Source organism: Taudactylus pleione, unplaced genomic scaffold (genome assembly GCF_031769625.1).
Source record: "Taudactylus pleione unplaced genomic scaffold, aTauple2 ptg000266l, whole genome shotgun sequence".
NCBI classification, from domain to species: domain Eukaryota; kingdom Metazoa; phylum Chordata; class Amphibia; order Anura; family Myobatrachidae; genus Taudactylus; species Taudactylus pleione.
The window spans coordinates 2,951,716-2,972,611 of record NW_028284668.1 but is presented as its reverse complement, the minus strand read 5'-3'; the positions used below and the strand labels follow the sequence as shown (position 1 = coordinate 2,972,611).

The following is a 20,896-nucleotide window of genomic DNA, read 5'->3' as shown; positions in this document are numbered from 1 at the left end:
CAAAGAGGATAAACAAGGAATCAGACTTCCTAACCGAAGCCGTCCGGTCTACATAAATTCTAAGCGCCCGGACCACATCTAAGGAAGTCTCACCAGCTGAAAGATCAGGGGACTGAAAAGCTGGCACAACAAGTTCCTGATTAATATGGAACTTCGAGACCACTTTGGGCAAAAACTCAGGACGAGTGCGAAGCACCGCTCTGTCCTGGTGAAAAATCAGGAAAGGAGGGCGACAGGAAAGCGCCCCCAATTCAGACACCCTCCTGGCCGAAGCAATTGCCAGGAGAAAAACCGTCTTAAATGTCAGCCACTTGAGCTCCACCGCCTCAAGAGGCTCAAACGGAGGACCCTGCAGGACCCGTAGCACCACCGCCAAGTCCCAAGGAGCCACAGGAGGCACAAAGGGAGGCTGGATCCTGAGAACACCTTGGAAAAAGGTGTGAACGTCTGGTAGTATTGCAATCCGCCGTTGAAACCACACGGACAAGGCGGACACATGAACCTTCAGAGATGCAAGGCGTAAGCCGAGATCCAATCCTGACTGAAGAAATTCCAAGATCCTAGAAACTCGGAACACCTGAGGATCATAAAGTCTGGACTCACACCACTGAAAGTAAGTGTGCCACACTCTGTGATAAATCCGTGCTGAAGCAGGCTTGCGTGCCCTGAGCATGGTACCAATAACCGAACTGGAGAAGCCCCGAGACCTCAAGACGGCTGTCTCAAGAGCCACGCCGTCAAAGACAGCTGACCCAGATCCGGGTAAAGGCAGGGCCCCTGAGACAACAGGTCCAGACGTTGAGGAAGAAGGTACGGAGCGTCGATGGAGAGGCTCCTGAGATCGGAGTACCAAGGACGTCTGGGCCACGCCGGAGCTACCAGCACGAGCATGCCGACGTCCTGCTTGAATTTCCGCAGAACCCGAGGAAGCAGGGATATCGGAGGAAACAGATACGCCAGGTGAAACGTCCATGTCACCGACAGCGCGTCCACCAGACTTGCACCTGCGTCTCTTGTCCTTGACCCGTAAACGGGCAACTTGTGATTGTGACGGGAGGCCATCAAGTCCAGCTCCGGCAGTCCCCACCTGTCCACGAGTAGCTGAAACACCTCTAGGTGAAGCGACCATTCCCCGGGATGCACGTGGTGACGGCTGAGGAAGTCCGCCTCCCAATTGAGGACTCCGGGGATGAAGACTGCCGAGATCGCTGGAACGTGACACTCCGCCCAAGACAGGATACGAGACACCTCCGACATCGCTGCCTGACTGCGAGTTCCGCCTTGGTGATTGATATACGCCACCGTGGTGGCGTTGTCGGACTGCACCTGTACCGCCCTTCCGTGAAGAGCGGGGCCGGACGACTGCAGGGCCTTTTATACTGCCCGCAGTTCCAGGATGTTGATGGGGAGAAGTGCTTCTTCCGCTGACCAACGACCCTGAAGCGACAAAGAGCCGGTCACTGCCCCCCAACCCCGGAGACTGGCATCCGTCGTGAGCAGGACCCAGTCCGGGATCCAAAATGGGCGCCCCTCGACCAGATGAGCTGTCTGAAGCCACCAAGCCAAAGATAGCCGAACGTCCGGAGACAACACCAGCACCTGAGAGCGGATCCGGTGAGGTAACCCGTTCCATTCTGATAGAATCAGCCCCTGCAGGGGCCGGGAATGGAACTGGGCAAATTCCACCATGTCGAATGTCGACACCATGGACCCCAGAACTCTCATAGCCAAATGGACCGACAGGCGGCAACGGCTCAGGCAACTGCGTATCCGCAGCTGTAGGGAGGCGACCTTCTCCGGAGTCAGGAAGATCCTTTGCTGACGCGAATCCAGCAGGGCTCCCAAATGAACCATCCGCTGTGATGGAATCAGAGAGGACGTTTTCCAATTTATCAACCACCCGTGTGCTTGCAGGCAAGCGATCGTCAGGTGGAGATGTTGAAGCAGTACCTCCGGGGAGCTCGCCAGCAACAGGAGGTCGTCCAGGTACGGCAGCAGCCGTACATTCTGGTTCCGAAGATGTGCGGCCATGACCGCCATAATCTTCGTGAACACCCTCGGTGCCGTGGAGAGACCAAAGGGTAGCGCCCGGAACTGATAGTGGTGTTGAAGGATAGCGAACCTCAGATACCGCTGGTGTGAAGATGCTATCGGAACATGGAGGTAGGCGTCCTGGATGTCCAGGGACACCATGTAATCCCCCGGTTCCATCGCCAGAATGATGGAACGTAACGTTTCCATCCTGAACTTGGGAACTCTGAGGAATTTGTTCATAGACTTCAAGTTGAGGATAGGGCGATGAGAACCATTGGGTTTCTGCACCAGAAACAGAGACGAATAATACCCCGTCCCTCGTTGTGATAGAGGAACGGGAACAATGACCCCTGCTTTCAGCAAGGACTCTATAGCCTCCTGAACCTGTAACGCCTTGGTCTTGTCCTGAGAAGGACTTGTGCAGAAAAACTGGTGGGGTGGTCTGTGCCGAAAAGACAGGGCGTACCCCTGGGAGACCACTTCTCGAACCCAGGCATCCGTGGTGGTATTGTGCCAGCACTGGGCAGATAGAAGAAGTCGGTCTCCCACTCTGAGGTCCCCCAGAGGGAGGCCCGTCCCATCAGGCCGCAGGTTTATCTTCCTGCTTGGAAGAAGGGCGCCGAGCACTCCAGGCTTGCTTCTTGGGTTTAGAGGCAGTCTTACTCGCAGACTGTCTCGGGAAGGACTGACCTTTCGCCTTACCCTGAACCCGAAAGGAACGAAAAGCCGAACTCCGAACCTTAGCAGGCAGTGCCGCCGAAGGGAGGAAGGCCGACTTGGATTTAGCCAGGGTGTCCACTATTTTGTCCAAGTCCGGACCAAATAGTAATTCCCCATTGAAAGGTAAGGCCTCCAGACCTTTCTTTGAATCAGAGTCCGCTCTCCAGGACCGCAACCATAAGGATCGGCGGGCAGACACCGCTGCAGCCGATACCCGCGAGGTCAGCAGACTAGCATCTAAAGAAGCTTCTCCAATGTAAGAAGCAGCGTCCCTCATTTGTCCCAACAACGCCCGCTGGACATCCGGAGCGTCGTCCGGGAAGGTATCTTCCAATGCATTGGCCCACCCCTCAATGGCCTTGGCCACCCAGGAGATGGCCATGAACGGTCGGGCCACCGCCCCGGAGAGGGAGTAAATAGACTAAGCAAGTCTCAACTTTCCTGGCCGTGGGATCCTTCAGCGAGGATATCGACTGTAATGGTAAGGTGGCGCCCCGAGTTAAACGGGTGACATGGGAATCCACCGCCGGTGGAGTTTCCCATTTTTTACAATGTGCCTCAGGAAAGGGGTAATTAGAAGCCAACCGCTTCTGAGGAAGGAATCTCTTACTGGGCGCCTGCCAAGCTACCGCCATATGATCCGTCAACTGATCCGACAGGGGAAACACCGCAGAAGCCACCTTAGTTTTTTTGAAACTAGGAAACTTCGACTTAGGAAGCGGTGCCTCATCCTCTATAAGAAGAATAGCTCGCACCGCCCTAACTAGTGCTCGCACATTAATGGACGACTTGGTATCCATTTCCTGGACCGAGGCGTCCGAGTCAGTGTCATCAGGGACCTCCCCATCATCTGAGGAACCCTCTGAGTCCGATACCTGAGCAGCCCGTGTCATGAGTGGGCGTTTTGAAATCCTAGAAGGCATGTCAGTCTGCAACATTGACTGAAAAGCCGAGGAAGCGGCCGCCAAATTTTGCACAGAGTTGGAGAGCACATCCACCCAGGGTGGAGGAGTCACCATAGGGGCCTGAAAAGGTACCACAGGCTGCTGCAGCACAGGGGAAGCCTGTATATACATAGGCAACCCCGCATAGGGACCCACCGACTGAGACCCAGGAGGACTCCGCAATAACTGCGGGACACCCGGGGAATGGGGGATGGTCGGCTGGGGCAACGCCCTAGTAGGGAGAGCAGTCGGGACCGACAGACGGTCCGCAATAGACACCAGCACTTGAGAAAACATCGCCCACGGTGGTTCCTGCGCCAGAGAAGGTCTGGATGGGCCAGGAGCCACCTGGCATCGACTACACAGGCCATCCTGTGACAAATCCTCCCTATCTACTCCTGCAGAACAGCGTCCACAGGAGGCAAACACCTGAGCCACTGAGCGCTCAACCTCCTCGTCTGACATGACAGAATATATTATATATCTGGCACCAGGGTAGAAGTAAAATGCACTCACCGGTGTGCTGAACAACAGCCCACAATATGGCACTGAGTAGCACACAACTGTATGTGACGGACCTCACAAATACGTGATCTATATAAGTGAGGTCAGTAGAAACGCCCCTCCCCCACACACCTGTAGGGCTTGTAGGAGAAGTAAAGGGATAGGTATAAGCTGACAGTAAGTAGAAAAAAGACACAGACAGGCAGCACTAGCAAAAGTCACATACCATGCAGGAAGATATACTCACTGCACCTTTCCACTACAATCAACCTGCCCAGATTCAGTGTCTGGGAGGGCTATAGTGCTGTGTACGCTGTCCTTAATCAGGGGAGAGGTACACAGGGGGACCGGTCCGCGTGCTCCCTGAAGAACTGCGCTGCCACTGTGAGAAAATGGCTGCTGGAGACCTCAGAGGAGGAGTGGCCGAGGAATCTGCAGCTTAGCGACGCCAGACTCAGTGTTGAAAGGCGCGCTGAGCTGAGGGGAGAAGCCGCTGACAGGGAAGGCTTCCTCCCCTGGCTAGCATATTAACCCCAGGGCTGCAGGCTTCCCGCTTGCCATATATCCCTGGTGGTCTAGTGGTCCCACGGGTTATTCCTCATCAGAGGGGGAGCCCGCCGCCACCGCTAGCGGCCCCCGGTCTGTCCCCTAGGACCGGGGGCAAAGGACTGCATGTGCAGGCAAAACCCGCGAGCCGCCGCTAATCGGCGACTCGCGGCTTACCTTGTCCCCGGCGACTCAGGCAGCAGTCCAGGGAGGAACCCAGAGTCCGGCTAGTACGGACTCTGGCCTCCCGCCGCGATCCCCAGTGCAGTACTGGCGTCGCGGCGCCAGCGGGGAAGGAGAGCGGCAGCGTGGGCGTCTGCATAGACAGCCCGTCGCTGCCACACTAGAGCCTCTGTTTTAAAATAAAAATCTAACAGGCTCTTTTTTTCTTTTTTTTAAATAAAAATAGAAAGCTTTTTGGGGGCTGCTCCTGCAGCCCCCCTGCGCAGGTGACCCGACTCCGGCCGGGCACCAACTCAAACTGAGGTGCTGTGGCCGGGGGCGGGGTATAGAGGAGGACGGACCCAAGTGCATCCTGGGAGCAGCTAAAGCTTTAACTGCGTGGTGCCCATGGATCCAGATCCAGCTATACCCCAAGGTCAACCCTGTGGACCCCCTATGGACCCTCAAGTAGAAAGACGGACTTCAGGCAGATCTCCACCTTGCGGTCCGTAGCATCCTTAAGGGAGGACATGGATGGCATGGGTAATGTAGCACTACGGACAAGGCGTGTCACATGAGAATCCACCTGTGGAGGGGACTCCCACTTGGCAAAATAATTGTCCGCAAACGTATACGCCACTACTAAACGCCTTTGAGGCGGATATCGTTTGCCTGGCTGTTTCTACGCTTCCTCTAGGTGGTCAACTAATTGCCCCGAAAGAGGAAACACTGTGGTATCTCCTTTAACATCCTTGAAAAAGGCGTACTTGGAATTTGATACCAGAGGCTCCTCATCCTCAATAACTAAAGCAGTACGGACTGCACGAATAAGGCCAGGTATATACACCTTAGACTTAGCGCCCAACTCTTTAGGACGGGGAGGTTCCTGGTCAGAAAGATCCAGAATCTCCCCATCGTCGGACGTCCCGTCGTCATCCTCATATGCAGCAGACAGACGCCACCGGCCGCATCACAGACTCCCCTTGCAACACTTCTGACAACTGCTGTACAGAGCTTGTTAATGAATTATCCCACGCAGGCTCATGAGAGACCTGAGGGGAAATAGGGAGACTGTGGGGTACCATCAATTGTCTCGGGAAACCCTGCATGGGTGACGACACCACTGACTGCTGGGACAAACCCATCTGAGTGAAGGCAGGCTGCGGAGCTAACTGGCCCACGAGGGTTGTAAGCGCTTTGGCAAAACAAGCCCAGGGCGGCTCCTGTACCGTAGGCGTGACCGTAATCGGCCGCGTCAACGAACAACACTGCCGACATAGTCCCTCCGCACTACCGTCCCCCTCCGCTATAGGTACCTTGCATGTAGTACAGAAAAGCTGGAGAGGAAAATCACTTTCAGACATAATGTTAAGTATGTGACCCCTCTCACTGATACTCGTTGGTATAGTGTGAGACCACCCTGCAAGCACCGCAAGGGCTTTAGCAGAAAGAACAGGGACAGTTAAATGCTGACAGATAGAAAATTATAGTAGGACACAGCGCTGCATACACAGACCTTAATCCAACGGAAGGAGAGGTATGCAGGGGGACCTAGACCGCGATGCCACCGTTTATCAGCGTCCAGCAGCGCTCACCATGCTTCTTCCAAAGATGGCCACCGAGGAGCAGAGAGGAGGCTGGCCTGGGGGAGGAGCGCTGACACAGGACCAGTCAGCTAGAGCAGAGAGGACTGTGTGCAGCGGGGGAAGACAGGGAAGGCGCGCTCCCCTGGCATGCATTTAACCCCTGGGACGCCGCAGCGCTACCGCTCTGCCGTGGTCCTGCTGTCCCAGGGGGGTAGTGGAAGCGCAGGATAGAACCTGGCTCCACGCTGCAGCCAGTCCCCAGGGAGCCCCCTGCCTGGGGACTCGGGACCATGTATCAGCGGGGACCCACCGCGGGACCCCGCTGCTTACCTGTTGTCCCCCTTGATTCCGGCCATGGTCCTAAACATCTGGGGTCACCGCTAGCTGTGACCCCAGATGCCTACCAGCATCCCCGGATCAGTACCGGCGTTCTGGTACCGGCGGGGGTGTAGGGAAGACAGCATGGACGTCAGGACTGACTGTCCATACTGTACTTCCAGATGTGCAGCCACAGCTGCATTCAAGAAACTTCAGGGGCTCTTCATGGCCCCCCTCTAACAGGTGCATCCGACTCCGGCCGGGCACCAAACTAAACTGAGATGCCTTGGCTCGGGGGCGGGGTATAGGAGGGGGACCCTAGTGCATCCTGGGTGGCTGAAACTTAACTCTATGGTGCCCGATGCCTGACGTCATCACCTATACCCCAAGGTATCCTGTGGATACCCTATGGACCCTGAAGTAGAAATACAAAATCGGAGAAAGCTCCGATGCCCTGCCATATAGGAATATGCAAACACACATCTTCTATCTCCCTAGACGCCATAAAGTGGCCTTTTTCGACATGCAGTGTACGAGAGACCTCAGAAATTTCATTTTAAATCTCCATGAGCTGGTGTTGAAGACAGTACAGAATGTAACAAAAAAAGAAAAAAAAAAAAAAAAAGTCTGTTCTGGGGATTTACCATCATCTCTTCCTGAGGCAGGAACCAACCTCTTGACCATCCAGAACGGCAATTCCAGAGTGAATACTGAATAACTTCATGCAGAGCAAAATGCCTTGCTTTCTCTCCCTGAAAGCCACTGCAGAAAAACAGTCACACCCCCAGCTCACAAGGCATCTCACCCATGAATCTGTGGTGGAAGCAGATACTGGAAGGAAAGCATACAGGTTCCCAAAGGAAAACCTGGAAAGGACTGTTGCCAGTTATGCAAACTGTTTGTCAAGGGACTGCATAATATTACCCGACTCAAAGCCATTTGGTCCACCACTTTTATTACCCGCACATGAATTCCACGGAGAGCCTGAGTGAAGCACCAACAGTAAAAAAAAAACAAGAGATATGGTAAGAACTTATCCTTGTTATCTCTGTTTCTACGAAGTCCATAGGGTCCACAGGGTGACCTTGGGGTATAGCTGGATCCTGGATCCTCGGGCACCACGGAGTTAAAGCTTTCAGCTGCTCCCAGGATGCACTTGGGTCCAACCTCCCCTATACCCCGCCCCACAGGCACCTCAGTTGGTAAGCAGCCCAGGCCGGAGGAGGAGACGAAACAGAGAAGGAAGACTGGAACACACAAGAACCATACTCACAGAAACGGGAGACGGAAAACCGGTGACCAGTCACACAGCCCATATGAAGACAGGTGCGTCAGGGCGGGTGCCCTGTGGACCCTATGGACTTCGTAGAAACAGAGATAACAAAGGTAAGTTCTTACCATATCTCTTGTTTTCTACTTCAGGGTCCATAGGGGTCCACAGGGTGACCTTGGGGATGTCCCAAAGCAGTCCAACTAAGGGCGGGGACGCTCCTGTGCTGATAGGAGAACCCGGCGCCCAAAGGATGCATCCTGAGAGGCAAAGGTGTCAAACGCATAGAACCTCAAAAAGGTCTGAATGGAAGACCAGGTGGCCGCCTTACAGAGCTGAACAGCAGAGGCGCCACGTCTAGCAGCCCAAGAGGGACCCACAGACCGAGTGGAATGAGCCTTAACAGAGGCTGGAACAGGTAAACCCTCCTGCATATAAGCCTCAATAATAACAGAACGAAGCCAACGGGCTAGAGTCTGTTTGTTGGCAGGCCAACCCCTCTTGTGAAAACCAAAGAGGATAAACAAAGAATCCGACTTCCTCACAGAACTAGTCCGGTCCACATTAACCTGGAGTGCACGGACAACGTCTAAGGAAGTCTCCCCAGCCGAAAGATCAGGCGACTGAAAGGCTGGTACAACAATTTCCTGATTAATGTGGAACCTGGAAACCACCTTAGGCAGGAAATCAGGACGAGTGCGAAGCACCGCTCTGTCCTGATGAAAAATCAGAAAAGGGACGACAAGAAAGCGCCCCCAAATCTGAAACCCTCCTGGCAGAAGCAATTGCCAAGAGGAAAACAGTCTTAAAAGTTAGCCACTTGAGCTCCACTGACTCCAAGGGCTCAAAAGGCGGACCCTGTAAGGCCCGAAGAACCACCGCCAAATCCCACGGGCCACAGGTGGCACAAAGGGAGGCTGGATTCTCAAAACTCCCTGGAAAAAGGTGTGTACGTCCGGCATAGCAGCGATCCTGCGCTGGAACCACACCGACAGAGCAGACACGTGCACCTTCAGCGAGGAAAGACGTAATCCTAAGTCCAAACCCGACTGAAGGAAAGCCAGATTACGCGAAACCCGGAACACCTGGGGATCATAGTTTCTGGCTTCGCACCACTGAAAGAAAGTGTGCCACACTCTGTGATAGATCCACGCGGAAGCAGGCTTGCGCGCCCTCAGCATGGTGGTAATAACGGAGCTAGAAAAGCCCCGAGACCTCAGGACGGCTGTCTCAAGAGCCACGCCGTCAAAGATAGTCGACTCAGATCCGGGTGAAGACAGGGCCCCTGAGACAACAGGTCCCGCCGTTGAGGTAGGAGGAACGGAGCGTCGATGGACAAGCTCCGCAGATCGGAGTACCACGGCCTTCTGGGCCACGCTGGGGCCACCAGGATCAGTGTGCCTCCGTCCTGTTTGAACTTGCGCAGGACCCGAGGCAGCAGAGATATTGGAGGGAACAAGTAAGCCAGCTGAAACAGCCATCTCACCGACAGCGCGTCTATCAGACTTGCGCCTGCGTCCCTTGTCCTTGACCCGTACACGGGCAGCTTGTGATTGTGACGGGACGCCATCAGGTCCAGCTCTGGCAGCCCCCACTTGTCCACGAGTAGTTGGAATACTTCTGGATGAAGCGACCATTCCCCGGGATTCACGTCGTAACGGCTGAGGAGGTCTGCCTCCCAATTGAGGACTCCTGGGATGAAAACTGCCGAGAGAGCTGGAAGATAGCGCTCCGCCCAAGCCAGGACGCGGGACACCTCCGACATCGCAGCTCGACTGCGAGTCCCTCCCTGGTGATTGATGTACGCCACCGTGGTGGCGTTGTCTGACTGCACCTGAACGGCCCTTCCGTGAAGAGCGGTGCCGGACGACTGCAGGGCTCTGTATACTGCCCTCAGTTCCAGGATGTTGATGGGAAGAATCGCTTCCTCCGCCGACCAACGACCCTGAAGTGACAAGGAGCCTGTCACCGCCCCCCAACCCCAAGACTGGCATATGTCGTGAGCAGAACCCATTCCGGGATCCAAAAGGGGCGCCCCTCTAGGAGATGAGCTGTCTGCAGCCACCAGGCTAGGGACAGACACACCTCCGAGAACAACACCAGCATCTGAGAGCGGATCCTGTGTGGCAATCCGTTCCATTCCGAAAGAATTAGCCCCTGCAGGGCCTGGAATGGAACTGGGCAAACTCCACCATGTCGAATGCCGACACCATGGACCCCAAAACTCTCATCGCTGAGTGCACCGACACTCTGCCACTGCTCAGACAGCCGTGAATCCGCAGCTGTAAGGAGGAGACCTACTCTGGAGTCAGAAAAATCCGTTGCTGACGAGAGTCCAGCAGGGTCCCCAAATGAACCATCCGCTGTGATGGGATGAGGGAGGACTTCTTCCAGTTGATCAACCAGCCGTGCGCCTGTAGACAAGCGACCGTCAGGTGGAGATGCTGGATCAGTACCTCCGGGGAGCTTGCCAGCAAGAGGAGGTCGTCTAGATACGGTAGCAACCGTATCCCCTGGCTCCGAAGGTGAGCCGCCATGACCGCCATCACCTTGGTAAATACCCTTGGTGCCGAGGAGAGACCAAAGGGTAGAGCCCTGAATTGGTAGTGGTTGTGGAGAATAGCAAACCGCAGAAACTGTTGGTGCGATGTTGCTATAGGCACATGGAGGTAGGCGTCCTGGATATCCAGGGAGACCATATAATCCCCCGGTTCCATCGCCAGAATGATGGAACGCAAAGTTTCCATCCTGAATTTGGGAACCCTGAGAAACCTGTTCAGGGACTTCAAATTGAGGATGGGGCGATGAGAGCCATTGGGTTTCTGCACCAGAAACAGCGTAGAGTAATACCCCATCCCACGTTGAGACTGTGGTACGGGTATAATGACCCCCGCCGTCAGCAAGGCCTCTATGGCTTCCTGAACCTGCAAGGCCTTGGTTTTGTCCTGAGAAGGACTTGTGCAAAAAAAACTGGCAAGGCGGCCTGTGCCGAAAAGACAGGGCGTACCCCTGGGAGACCACTTCTCGCACCCAGGCATCCGTGGTGGTATTGTGCCAGCACTGGGCGAATTGAAGAAGTCAGCCTCCCACTCTGGGGTCCCCCAGAGGGAGGCCCGTCCCATCACGCAGAAGGCTTATCTTCTGTCTTGGAAGAAGGGCGCCTAGCACTCCAGGCTTGCTTCTTTGGCTTTGAGGCGGTCTTGGGTGCGGACTGCCTCGGGAAGGACTGACCCTTTGCCTTGCCCTGAACCCGAAAGGAACGAAAGGCCGAGCTCCGGACCTTAGCAGGTGTAGTAGCTGAAGGGAGGAAGGCTGACTTGGATTTCGCCAGGGTATCTACTATTTAGTCCAGGTCCAGACCAAATAGTAATTCTCCATTAAAAGGTAAGGCCTCCAAGCCTTTCTTTGAATCCGCGTCTGCTCTCCAAGACCGCAACCACAAGGATCTACGAGCAGACACTGCTGCCGCCGAAACCCTTGCAGGCGGAATTTCCTATTTCTTACAATGCGCCTCCAGGAATGGATAATTGGACGCCAAGCGTTTCTGTGGCAGGAAACGCTTACTGGGTGTCTGCCAGGCTACCGCCATGTGATCAGTCAACTGATCAGACAAGGGGAACGCTGCAGAAGTAACCTTAGCTCTTTTAAAACTAGGATACCTCGACTTGGGAGCGGGTGCCTCATCCTCAATCAGAAGAATGGCCCGCACCGCCTTAACCAGAGCCCGCACATTGATGGAAGACTTAGTGTCTACCTCCTGGACTGAGGCATCTGAGGCAGAGTCATCCTGCACCTTACCATCATCCGAGGACACCTCAGAATCCGGAAGATGCGCAGCCTGCGCCATGACTGAGCGTTTAGACGCCCTGGAGGGCACGTCACTGCGCAACATCAACTGAAAAGCCGAAGATGTTGCCGCCAAATCTTGGACAGTGTGGGAAAGCGCATCCACCCAGGGTGGAGGAGCTGCCACAGGAGCCTGAAACGGCACCACAGCCTGCTGTGCCACAGGGGTGGACTGAATATACATTGGCAACCCCGCATAGGGACCAACAGGCTGAGACCCCGGGGGAGTCTGCAATAATTGTGGGACACCCGGGGAATGGGGGATGGCAGGCTGGGGCAACGCCCTAGTAGGGGCGGCAGTCGGGACCGACAGACGGTCCGCGATGGACACCAGCACCTGGGAAAACATCGCCCATGGTGGCTCCTGCGACATGGGAGGTTTAGACATACCAGGGAGCGCCTGGCACCGTCCACACAGGCCGTCCTGTGACAAATCCTCCCTATCCACTCCTGCAGAACAGCGCCTGCAGGAGAACAATACCGGAGCCCCGGAGTGCTCAATCTCCTCCTCGGACATGACGTTGGAAGAAAACGTGCGCACTCACCCGTGTGCTGGACAACAGCCCACAATATGGCACCGTGTAGCACACAACTGTATGTGACGGACCTCACCAATACGTGATCTATATAGGTGAGGTCAGTAGAAACACCCTTCCGCCGCACACCTGTAGGGCTTGTAGGAGAAGGAAAGGGATAGGTATAGGCTGACAGTAAGTAGAAAAAAGACACAGACAGGCAGCACTAGCAAAAGTCACATACCATGCAGGAAGATATACTCACTGCACCTTTCCACTACAATCAACCTCCCAGATTCAGTGTCTGGGAGGGCTATAGCGCTGTGTACACTGTCCTTTTGCAGGGGAGAGGTACACAGGGGGACCGGTCCGCGTGCTCCCTGAGAGTATCCACGCTGCCACAGAGAAAATGGCCGCTGGAGACCTCAGAGGAGGAGTGGCCGAGTATCTGCAGCTCAGCGACGCCAGACTCCGTGCTGAAAGGCGCGCTGAGCTGAGGGGAGGAGCTGCTAGACAGGGAAGGCTTCCTCCCCTGGCTAGCATATTAACCCCCGGGTTGCCGGCATCCCGCTTGCCGCGATATTAACCCTGGTGGTCTAGTGGTCTGGCGGGGTATGCCTCCGCTGGAGGGGGGGCCCGCCGCCACCGCTAGCGCCCCCGGTCTGTCCCCTAGACCGGGGGCATGGGACTGCATTTGAAAAGAACCCGCGCACCGCCGCTAATCAGCGGTGCGCGGCTTACCTGATCTCCCCGGCGTCTTCCGGCAGCAGTCCCGGGGGAAACCAGAGTCCAGCTAGTACAGACTCTGGCTTCCCCCGCCGCGATCCCCAGTTCAGTGCTGGCGTCGCGGCGCCAGCAGGGAGAAGGAGCGGCAGCGTGGGCGTCTGTACAGACAGCCCAGCGCTGCTGCTCTAGAGAAAAAACTTATAGTAAAATATAAATAAATTTAACTAAGTAAAATAAAAAATTAAAAGCTTTAGGGGGCTTCTCCTGCAGCCCACCCCGCAGGGTGACCCGACTCCGGCCGGGCACCATCTAAAACTGAGGTGCCTGTGGCTCGGGGGCGGGGTATAGGGGAGGTTGGACCCAAGTGCATCCTGGGAGCAGCTGAAAGCTTTAACTCCGTGGTGCCCGAGGATCCAGCTATACCCCAAGGTCACCCTGTGGACCCCTATGGACCCTGAAGTAGAAAAAAATCTTAAAGGAGACCATCTAATCAAATCCCAGATGGGAATGCTGGACATTGCTTTTGAATGCCTCCATTTTAATGAGAGGGGAGATTTCAACAATCTTCTCACTAGGAACAGGATAACTGTACAAAGTTATGCAGTGGACTTGACCTATACAGTCTGGACAAACTGCAGGAACTACTTATAAGACTTAAGCCCCAGTCAGCAAAGTGAGTAATAGGAGGTAGAAACTGAATATTTTTGGGGGCAATTTTGATATTGGCTAAACTTGTTACTGCACTCTTTATTTATGGGGAAGGGACACCCCCAGATAAGATAAAAAAAATTAAAAATAAAGTCTACTTGAGTGCTCAAGTGAATAACCTGATAAAGCTTATGAACATAAGTACTGCAACTTCGGTTTTTTTTTTTTGGTAGAAGTATGTTACCAATGTTTCCTACACAAGCAAAAGGCGAATGAGGAGAGTATTTTAACACATACCGATTTGCTCATCATCAGGGATACCCATAATCCTCATTGCTTCCATAGTTTCTTGAAACAAGTCTTTGTCCTGCTGCCCTGGTATAGTGACATGTCCATTGGAAAGGAAACGATACTTGTTGTAGGCTTCCAACAGGAGATCAGCTGGGGGAAAAAAAAAAAAAAAAAAAATGTGATAGTGTTGTAAATTATCTAGAGTACATACAATTTTGGAAAGGTTAAAGATCAAATGTAATAGCACTCTAAAAAGGGATTAATGTGTGTGTTTTGGGAGCAGCTTAGTATGAGAGTTGCCCCTCTCGCGTATTCGGATATACTGGTAAAAGGAAATATGTTCAGCGCTACAGCTCTGTAAAAAATGTGTAGTGTGTTAGATGGAGTGGAATTATTTCTAATGAAAATATCACAGTATACACCTAAAACTAGGTTGCTTTTTAATATATATGGAGTCGCAGTGCTCCAAAAGTATTCTGTTACATAGGAATGATAAGAAATCAAATGTTGTTCCACAATAAAAGGTTTTTGAATTTATCAATTACCCTTTGAAGAGGGTATTGGTAGGGGGCATTTAGTAGGCTTCTTTAGGGTGCCACTATCTGTAGTACCCTATAACTAAGTGTTCACCATTAGCACCTGCAGTGCATACCTTACTCAATCCAACCTTTTAAAGTTGTTCCACATGGATAGTGTATGGTAAGAAGTGTGCCCTTTGAGGGGGCTACTTTCCGTATGGTCACTATGTGCCTACGTCACCTATGTCCAGTTAATGTGTGTGCTTTATTTTCGGTGGCGAGGACCTTCTATAAAAGGACCTTTACCATATGGAGAGGTCATACGTTATCCCTGTACTGTTGATCGGTAACAGTTTGAAGTGTAGGTATTAGGGATGTGCAGGCTCGGATAGGTTAGAGTTTGCACGTTGTCCAGGAATGATTATGTTCGTCCATGCAAGATGACGTTTTGCCTCTTTCTGAGTTCCGTTTTTTTGGAGGGAAAAATCCGAACTCAACGTGCAAACTCGAACCTATCCGAGCCTGCACATCCCTAGTAGGTATTAGAAGTAGTCTACAGCTACGGCGTCCCGCGCTGCAACATACCCATGTGCAGCCGCATATTCACCAGCAAGTCGTCATACCTCCTTCATGCATCTGGTGCACGCCCATACCACTTGCTTCTGTCAGCTCCGGCTATGCCGGTTGTGGTGTTGTACGCCGGGTCCCCGTCTGGAATCAGATAGCGGGTGAGCTGAAAGGTGAGCCGCGCTATGTTCACTGGGTATTGCGTCTGAAAATCAATGCGTGTCACGTTCCCAACGCGTTTTGGGCATAAAAGGCCTTTGTCAAGGATGATGCTGTGTTTGGAGAGGCTGTTATTTATATTGCTGTTCTCTAATGGGGATGTGGTGGGTGTGGTTAAAGGACGTGCTACGAGATCCAACTGTCCCATTGGTTTGTGATAACCGTCTCATTCATTTTTTTTTATCATCTGATTTGTGTCTACATATGTATGTGATGTATGGATTACTTGACCAATTGGCCCGATAATGTAATCTATGTTTACTAGTACTGGTCGTCATAGGATACTACTGCCTATTGTGCAGTTATGTTACTATCCTGTCGGTTACAAATGGATATGCTTGTGAGATTGTGTGCGCGCCGGAGAATCTGTAAATAAAAGATGTGACAGAAAGGTTTGTGTTTTGTAGAATGGGAGAGGAATCTGTATGTTGCTATTCTCAGGTTGATGTGGTGGACGTTTAATGAGATATGGTAATGTGCACCACTATCTTCTCTGATTGATTCTAATATCATTCATCTTCCTAATGTATTTGGGAAATGAGTAAATTATCCGATAGTCCTCATGTCTATGGTCTGCAAAAATTTGTTAATTTCATTTGAAAGAACGGAATCGGATATTGATAGTAGTATATGCCATTGTATCGATATCTGTTAATAAATACGCTGGGACAATATAATACGCAACGTACGTAATTCACGGTGTTTGTTTTAGGATACAGACAATAAAATTATGGGTGGAGGTTTCATCTAATTCATCCACTTGATCACAATACAACAAGGCTGCTAAGAATATTAAAGAGATTCTCCATAAACACTGGGACATACTGTTACATGAAATGATCTTAAAGAATCACTTACTGGAGACTCCATACGTAATTTACAGGAAAGCCCCAGATTTAATAAAGAAATTAGAAATCACATTAAACCCCATTCATTGATACAATCAACCTTGTTCCCAAAAACATACAGGAGAGGTTTCCATTACTGTGGAAAGTGTATAGGTTGTAATATTACCAGGTCCAACAAAACAAGTAAAACAAGAGAATGGTAAGAACTTACCTTTGTTATCTCTGTTTCGACGAAGTCCATAGGCTCCACAGGGTGTACCTTGGGGTATAGCTGGATCTGGATCCACGGGCACCACGCAGTTAAAGCTTTAGCTGCTCCCAGGATGCTCTTGGGTCCATCCTCCTCTATACCCCGCCCCCGAGCCACAGGCACCTCAGTTGGTAAGCAGCCCAGGCCGGAGGAGGAGACAAAACAGAGAGAAGACTGGAACACAAGAAAACCACACTCACAGAAATGGGAGACGGAAACCGGTGACCAGCAACACAGCCCTTTTGAAGCCAGGTGCGTCAGGGCGGGCGCCCTGTGGACCCTATGGACTTCGTAGAAACATAACAAAAGTTCTTACCATATCTCTTGTTTTCTACTTCAGGGTCCATAAGGGGTCCACAGGGTTGACCTTGGGGATGTCCCAAAGCAGTTCAACTAAGGGAGAGGACGCTCCTGTGCAGAAAGGAGAATCCTGCGCCCAAAAGGATGCATCCTGAGAGGCAAAGGTGTCAAACGCATAAAACCTCAAAAAAATCTGAATTGCAGACCAAGTGGCTGCCTTGCACAGCTGAACCGCAGAGGCACCACGTCCAGCAGCCCAAGAAGGACCCACAGACCGAGTGGAATGAGCCTTAACAGAGGCTGGAACAGGTAAACCTTCCTGTACATAAGCCTCACTAACGGAACAAAGCCAACGGGCAACAGTGTGTTTGTTGGGAGGCCAACCCCTCTTATGAAAACCAAAGAGGACAAAGAAAGAATCGGACCTTCTTACAGAAGCAGTCCGATCCACATAAACGCAGAGCACGGACAACGTCCAACGAAGCCTCACCAGCTGTAAGATCAGGTGACTGAAAAGCAGGTACCGCAAGTTCCCGATTGATGTGGAACTTAGAGACTACTTTAGGCAAAAACTCAGGACGAGTGCGAAGCACCGCTCTGTCCTGGTGAAAAATTAAGAAGGGGGACTACAGGAAAGCGCCCCCAACTCAGATACCCTCCTGGCTGAAGCAATTGCCAGGAGAAAAACAACAGTCTTAAGTGTTAACCACTTGAGGTCTACCGACTCAACAGGAGGTCCCTGCAGGACCCGAAGAACCACCGCCAAGTCCCATGGAGCCACAAAGGGAGGATGGATTCGAAGAACACCTTGGGAAAAAGGTGTGAACATCAGGCAGTGTAGCAATCCTACATTGCAAACACACAGAGCCGACACATGAACCTTCAGGGAGGCCAGACGGTAAGCCTAGGTCAAGACCTGACTGAAGAAGTGCCAAAATCCTAGAAACCCTGAAACACCTGAGGATCAAAGTTTCTGGACTCACACCACTGAAAGTAAGTGTGCCACACCCTGTGGTAAATCCGAGCTGAGGCAGGTTTAAGTGCCCTCAGCATGGTACTGATGACAGAGCTTGAAAACCCCCAGGACCTTAAGACTGCTGTCTCAAGAGCCATGCCGTCAAAGACAGTCGACCCAGATCCGGGTAAAGGCAGGGCCCCTGAGACAGCAGGTCCCGACGCTGAGGTAGAAGGTATGGAACATCGATGGACAAGCTCTTGAGATCGGAGTACCAAGGACGTCTGGGCCATGCTGGAGCCACCAACAGAATCGTGCCTCCATCCTGTTTGATTTTTCTTAGTACCCGAGGCAGCAGGGAGAATGGAGGAAACAGGTACGCTAGGTGAAATGTCCATTTCACCGACAGCGCGTCCACCAGACTTGCGCCCCTTGTCCTTGAGCCGTAAACGGGCAACTTGGACCTGATGGCTTCTCGTCACAACTACAACTCCGGCAGTCCCCATTTGTCCACGAAAAGTTGAAACACCTCGGGTGAAGCAACCATTCCCCCTGGGTGCACTTTGTAACGGCTGAAGTCCACCTCCCAGTTGGACTCCAGGGATGAAGACTGCCAAGATTGCAGGAAGGTGGCTCTCCACCCAAGCCAGGATGAGAGACACCTCCAACATCGCCGCTCGACTGCGAGTTCCTCCCTGGTGATTGATGTATGCCACCTTGGTGGCGTGGTCGGATTGCACCTGTACGCCCTTCCGTGAAGAGCGGTGCCTGACGACAGCAGAGCCCTGTACACAGCCCGCAGCTCCAGAACGTTTATGGAAAGCACCGCTTCCTCCGCAGACCAACGGCCCTGAAGAGACAAGCCGGTCACTGCCCACCAACCCCGGAGACTGGCATCTGTCGTGAGCAGAACCCAGTCCGGGATCCAAAAGGGGCAACCCTCGATGAGATGAGCTGGCTGAAGCCACCAAGCTAGAGACCAGCACACTTCCAGGGACAAGACCAGTGTCTGGGATCACATCCGGAGAGGTAACCCATTCCATTCGGACAATCTGCCCCTGCAGGGGCCTGGAATGGAACTGGGCAAACTCCACCATGTTGAATGCAGACACCATGGACCCTAGGACTCATTGCAAAGTAGACAGACACCCTGCAACTGTTCAGGCAACTGGGTATCCTCAGTTGTAGGGAGGACACCTTTTCTGGAGTCAGGAAAATCCTCTGCTGACGAGAATCCAGAAGGGCTCCCAAATGGACCATCCTTTGCGAAGGGATCAGAGATGACTTGTTCCAATTTATCAACCACCCATGCGCCTGAAGACAAGCAATGGTCAGGTGGAGATGTCGAAGTAGTACCTCCGGGGAGCTCGCCAGCAGAAGATCGTCCAGATACGGCAGCAGCCATATACCCTGGCCCCGAAGGTGGGCGGCCATAATTGCCATCACCTTGGTGAACATCCTCGGAGCCGTGGAAAGGCCAAAAGGCAACGCCCGAAACCGGTAGTGATGTTGCAGGATAGCAAACCTCAGATACCGCTGGTGTGCAGGTGCTATGGGCACGTGGAGATAGGCGTCCTGGATATCCAGGGAGACCATGTAATCCCCAGGTTCCATCCACAGAATGATGGAACGTAACGTTTCCATCCTGAACTTGGGAACTCTAAGGTATTTGTTCAGAGACTTCAAATTCAGTATAGGGCGATGAGAATCATTGGGCTTCTGTACCAGAAACAGTAGAATAGTACCCCGTCCCGGGTTGAGACTGCGGAACAGGAACAATGACCCCTGCTTGTAGCAAGGATTGTATAGCCACCTGAATCTGGGAAGCTTTGGTCTTGTCCAGAGAAGGACTCGTGCAAAAAAAACCCCAAAAAACTGGTGGGGCGGCCTGAACCGAAAAGGCAGGGCGTACCCCTGAGAGACTACTTCTCGAACCCAGGCATCCGTGGTGGTATTGTGCCAACACTGGGCGAATTAAAGAAGTCGGCCAACCAATCTGAGGTCCCCCAGAGGGAGGCCCATCCCATCAGGCAGCAGGTTTATCCTCCTGCTTGGAAGAAGGGCGCCGAGCACTCCAGGCTTGCTTCTTGGTTTAGAGGCGGTCTTAGCCGCCGACTGCCTCGGGAAGGACTGACCTTCTGCCTTACCCAGAACGCGAAAGGAACGAAAGGCCGAGCTCCGGACCTTGGCAGGCATTGCTGCTGAAGGAAGGAAAGCTGACTTGGACAAAATAGTGGATACCCTGGCTAAATCCAAGTCCGGACCAAATAGCAATTCTCCATTGAAAGGTAAGGCCTCCAGACCTTTCTTTGAATCAGCGTCCACTCTCCAGGACCTCAGCCATAAGGATCGGCGGGCAGACACTGCTGCAGCCGATACTCGAGAGGTCAGCAGACTAGCATCCAAAGAGGCTTCTCCAATGTAGGACGCAGCGTCTCTCATCTGTCCTAACAACGCCCTCTGGACATCCGAAGCATCGTCCGGAAAGGTATCCTCTAATGCATTGGCCCAACCCTCAATGGCCTTGGCCACCCAGGAGATGGCCATTCACGGTCAGGCCACTGCCCCTGAGAGGGAGTAAATGGACTTGAAGAAAGTCTCAACTTTTCTGTCCTTGGGATCCTTCAGCAAGGATATAGACGGTAATGGCAGAGTAGCGCTCCTTATTAAAGGGGTGACATGGGAATCCACCGCCGGTGCAGTTTCCCATTTTTTACAATGTGCCTCAGGAAAAGGATAATTAGAAGCCAACCGCTTCTGTGGCAGGAGTCTCTTACTGGGTGCCTGCAAGCCACCGCCATATGATCAGTCAACTGATCAGACAGTGGAAACACCGCAGAAGCCACCTTAGGTTTTTTGAAACTAGGATACTTCGACTTAGGAGCTGGTGCCTCATCCTCTATTAGGAGAATGGCTCGCACCGCCCTAACCAGTACTCGCACATTAATGGACGACTTGGTATCTATCTCCTGGACCGCTGTGTCCGAGTCAGTGTCTTCATGAACCTTCCCCATCATCGGAGGACCCCTCAGAGTCCGATAAATGCGCCGCCTACGCCATTAGTGTGCGTTTTGACGACCTTGAAGGCATTTCACTCTGCAACATTGACTGAAAAGCAGAGGACGCGGC

General features: G+C 52.7%; 1 protein-coding gene across 1 annotated transcript in view; it reads right to left on the bottom strand.

Annotated features, from left to right (window-relative positions):
* MYH9 (myosin heavy chain 9) overlaps window positions 1–20,896 on the bottom strand; it is a 386,037-nt gene that overhangs the window by 294,778 nt on the left and 70,363 nt on the right. The window contains exon 9 of the mRNA XM_088481216.1: window positions 14,117–14,260. Within this exon, the coding sequence (XP_088337342.1) occupies window positions 14,117–14,260 (144 nt within the window). The remainder of the gene's footprint in view (window positions 1–14,116; window positions 14,261–20,896) is intronic.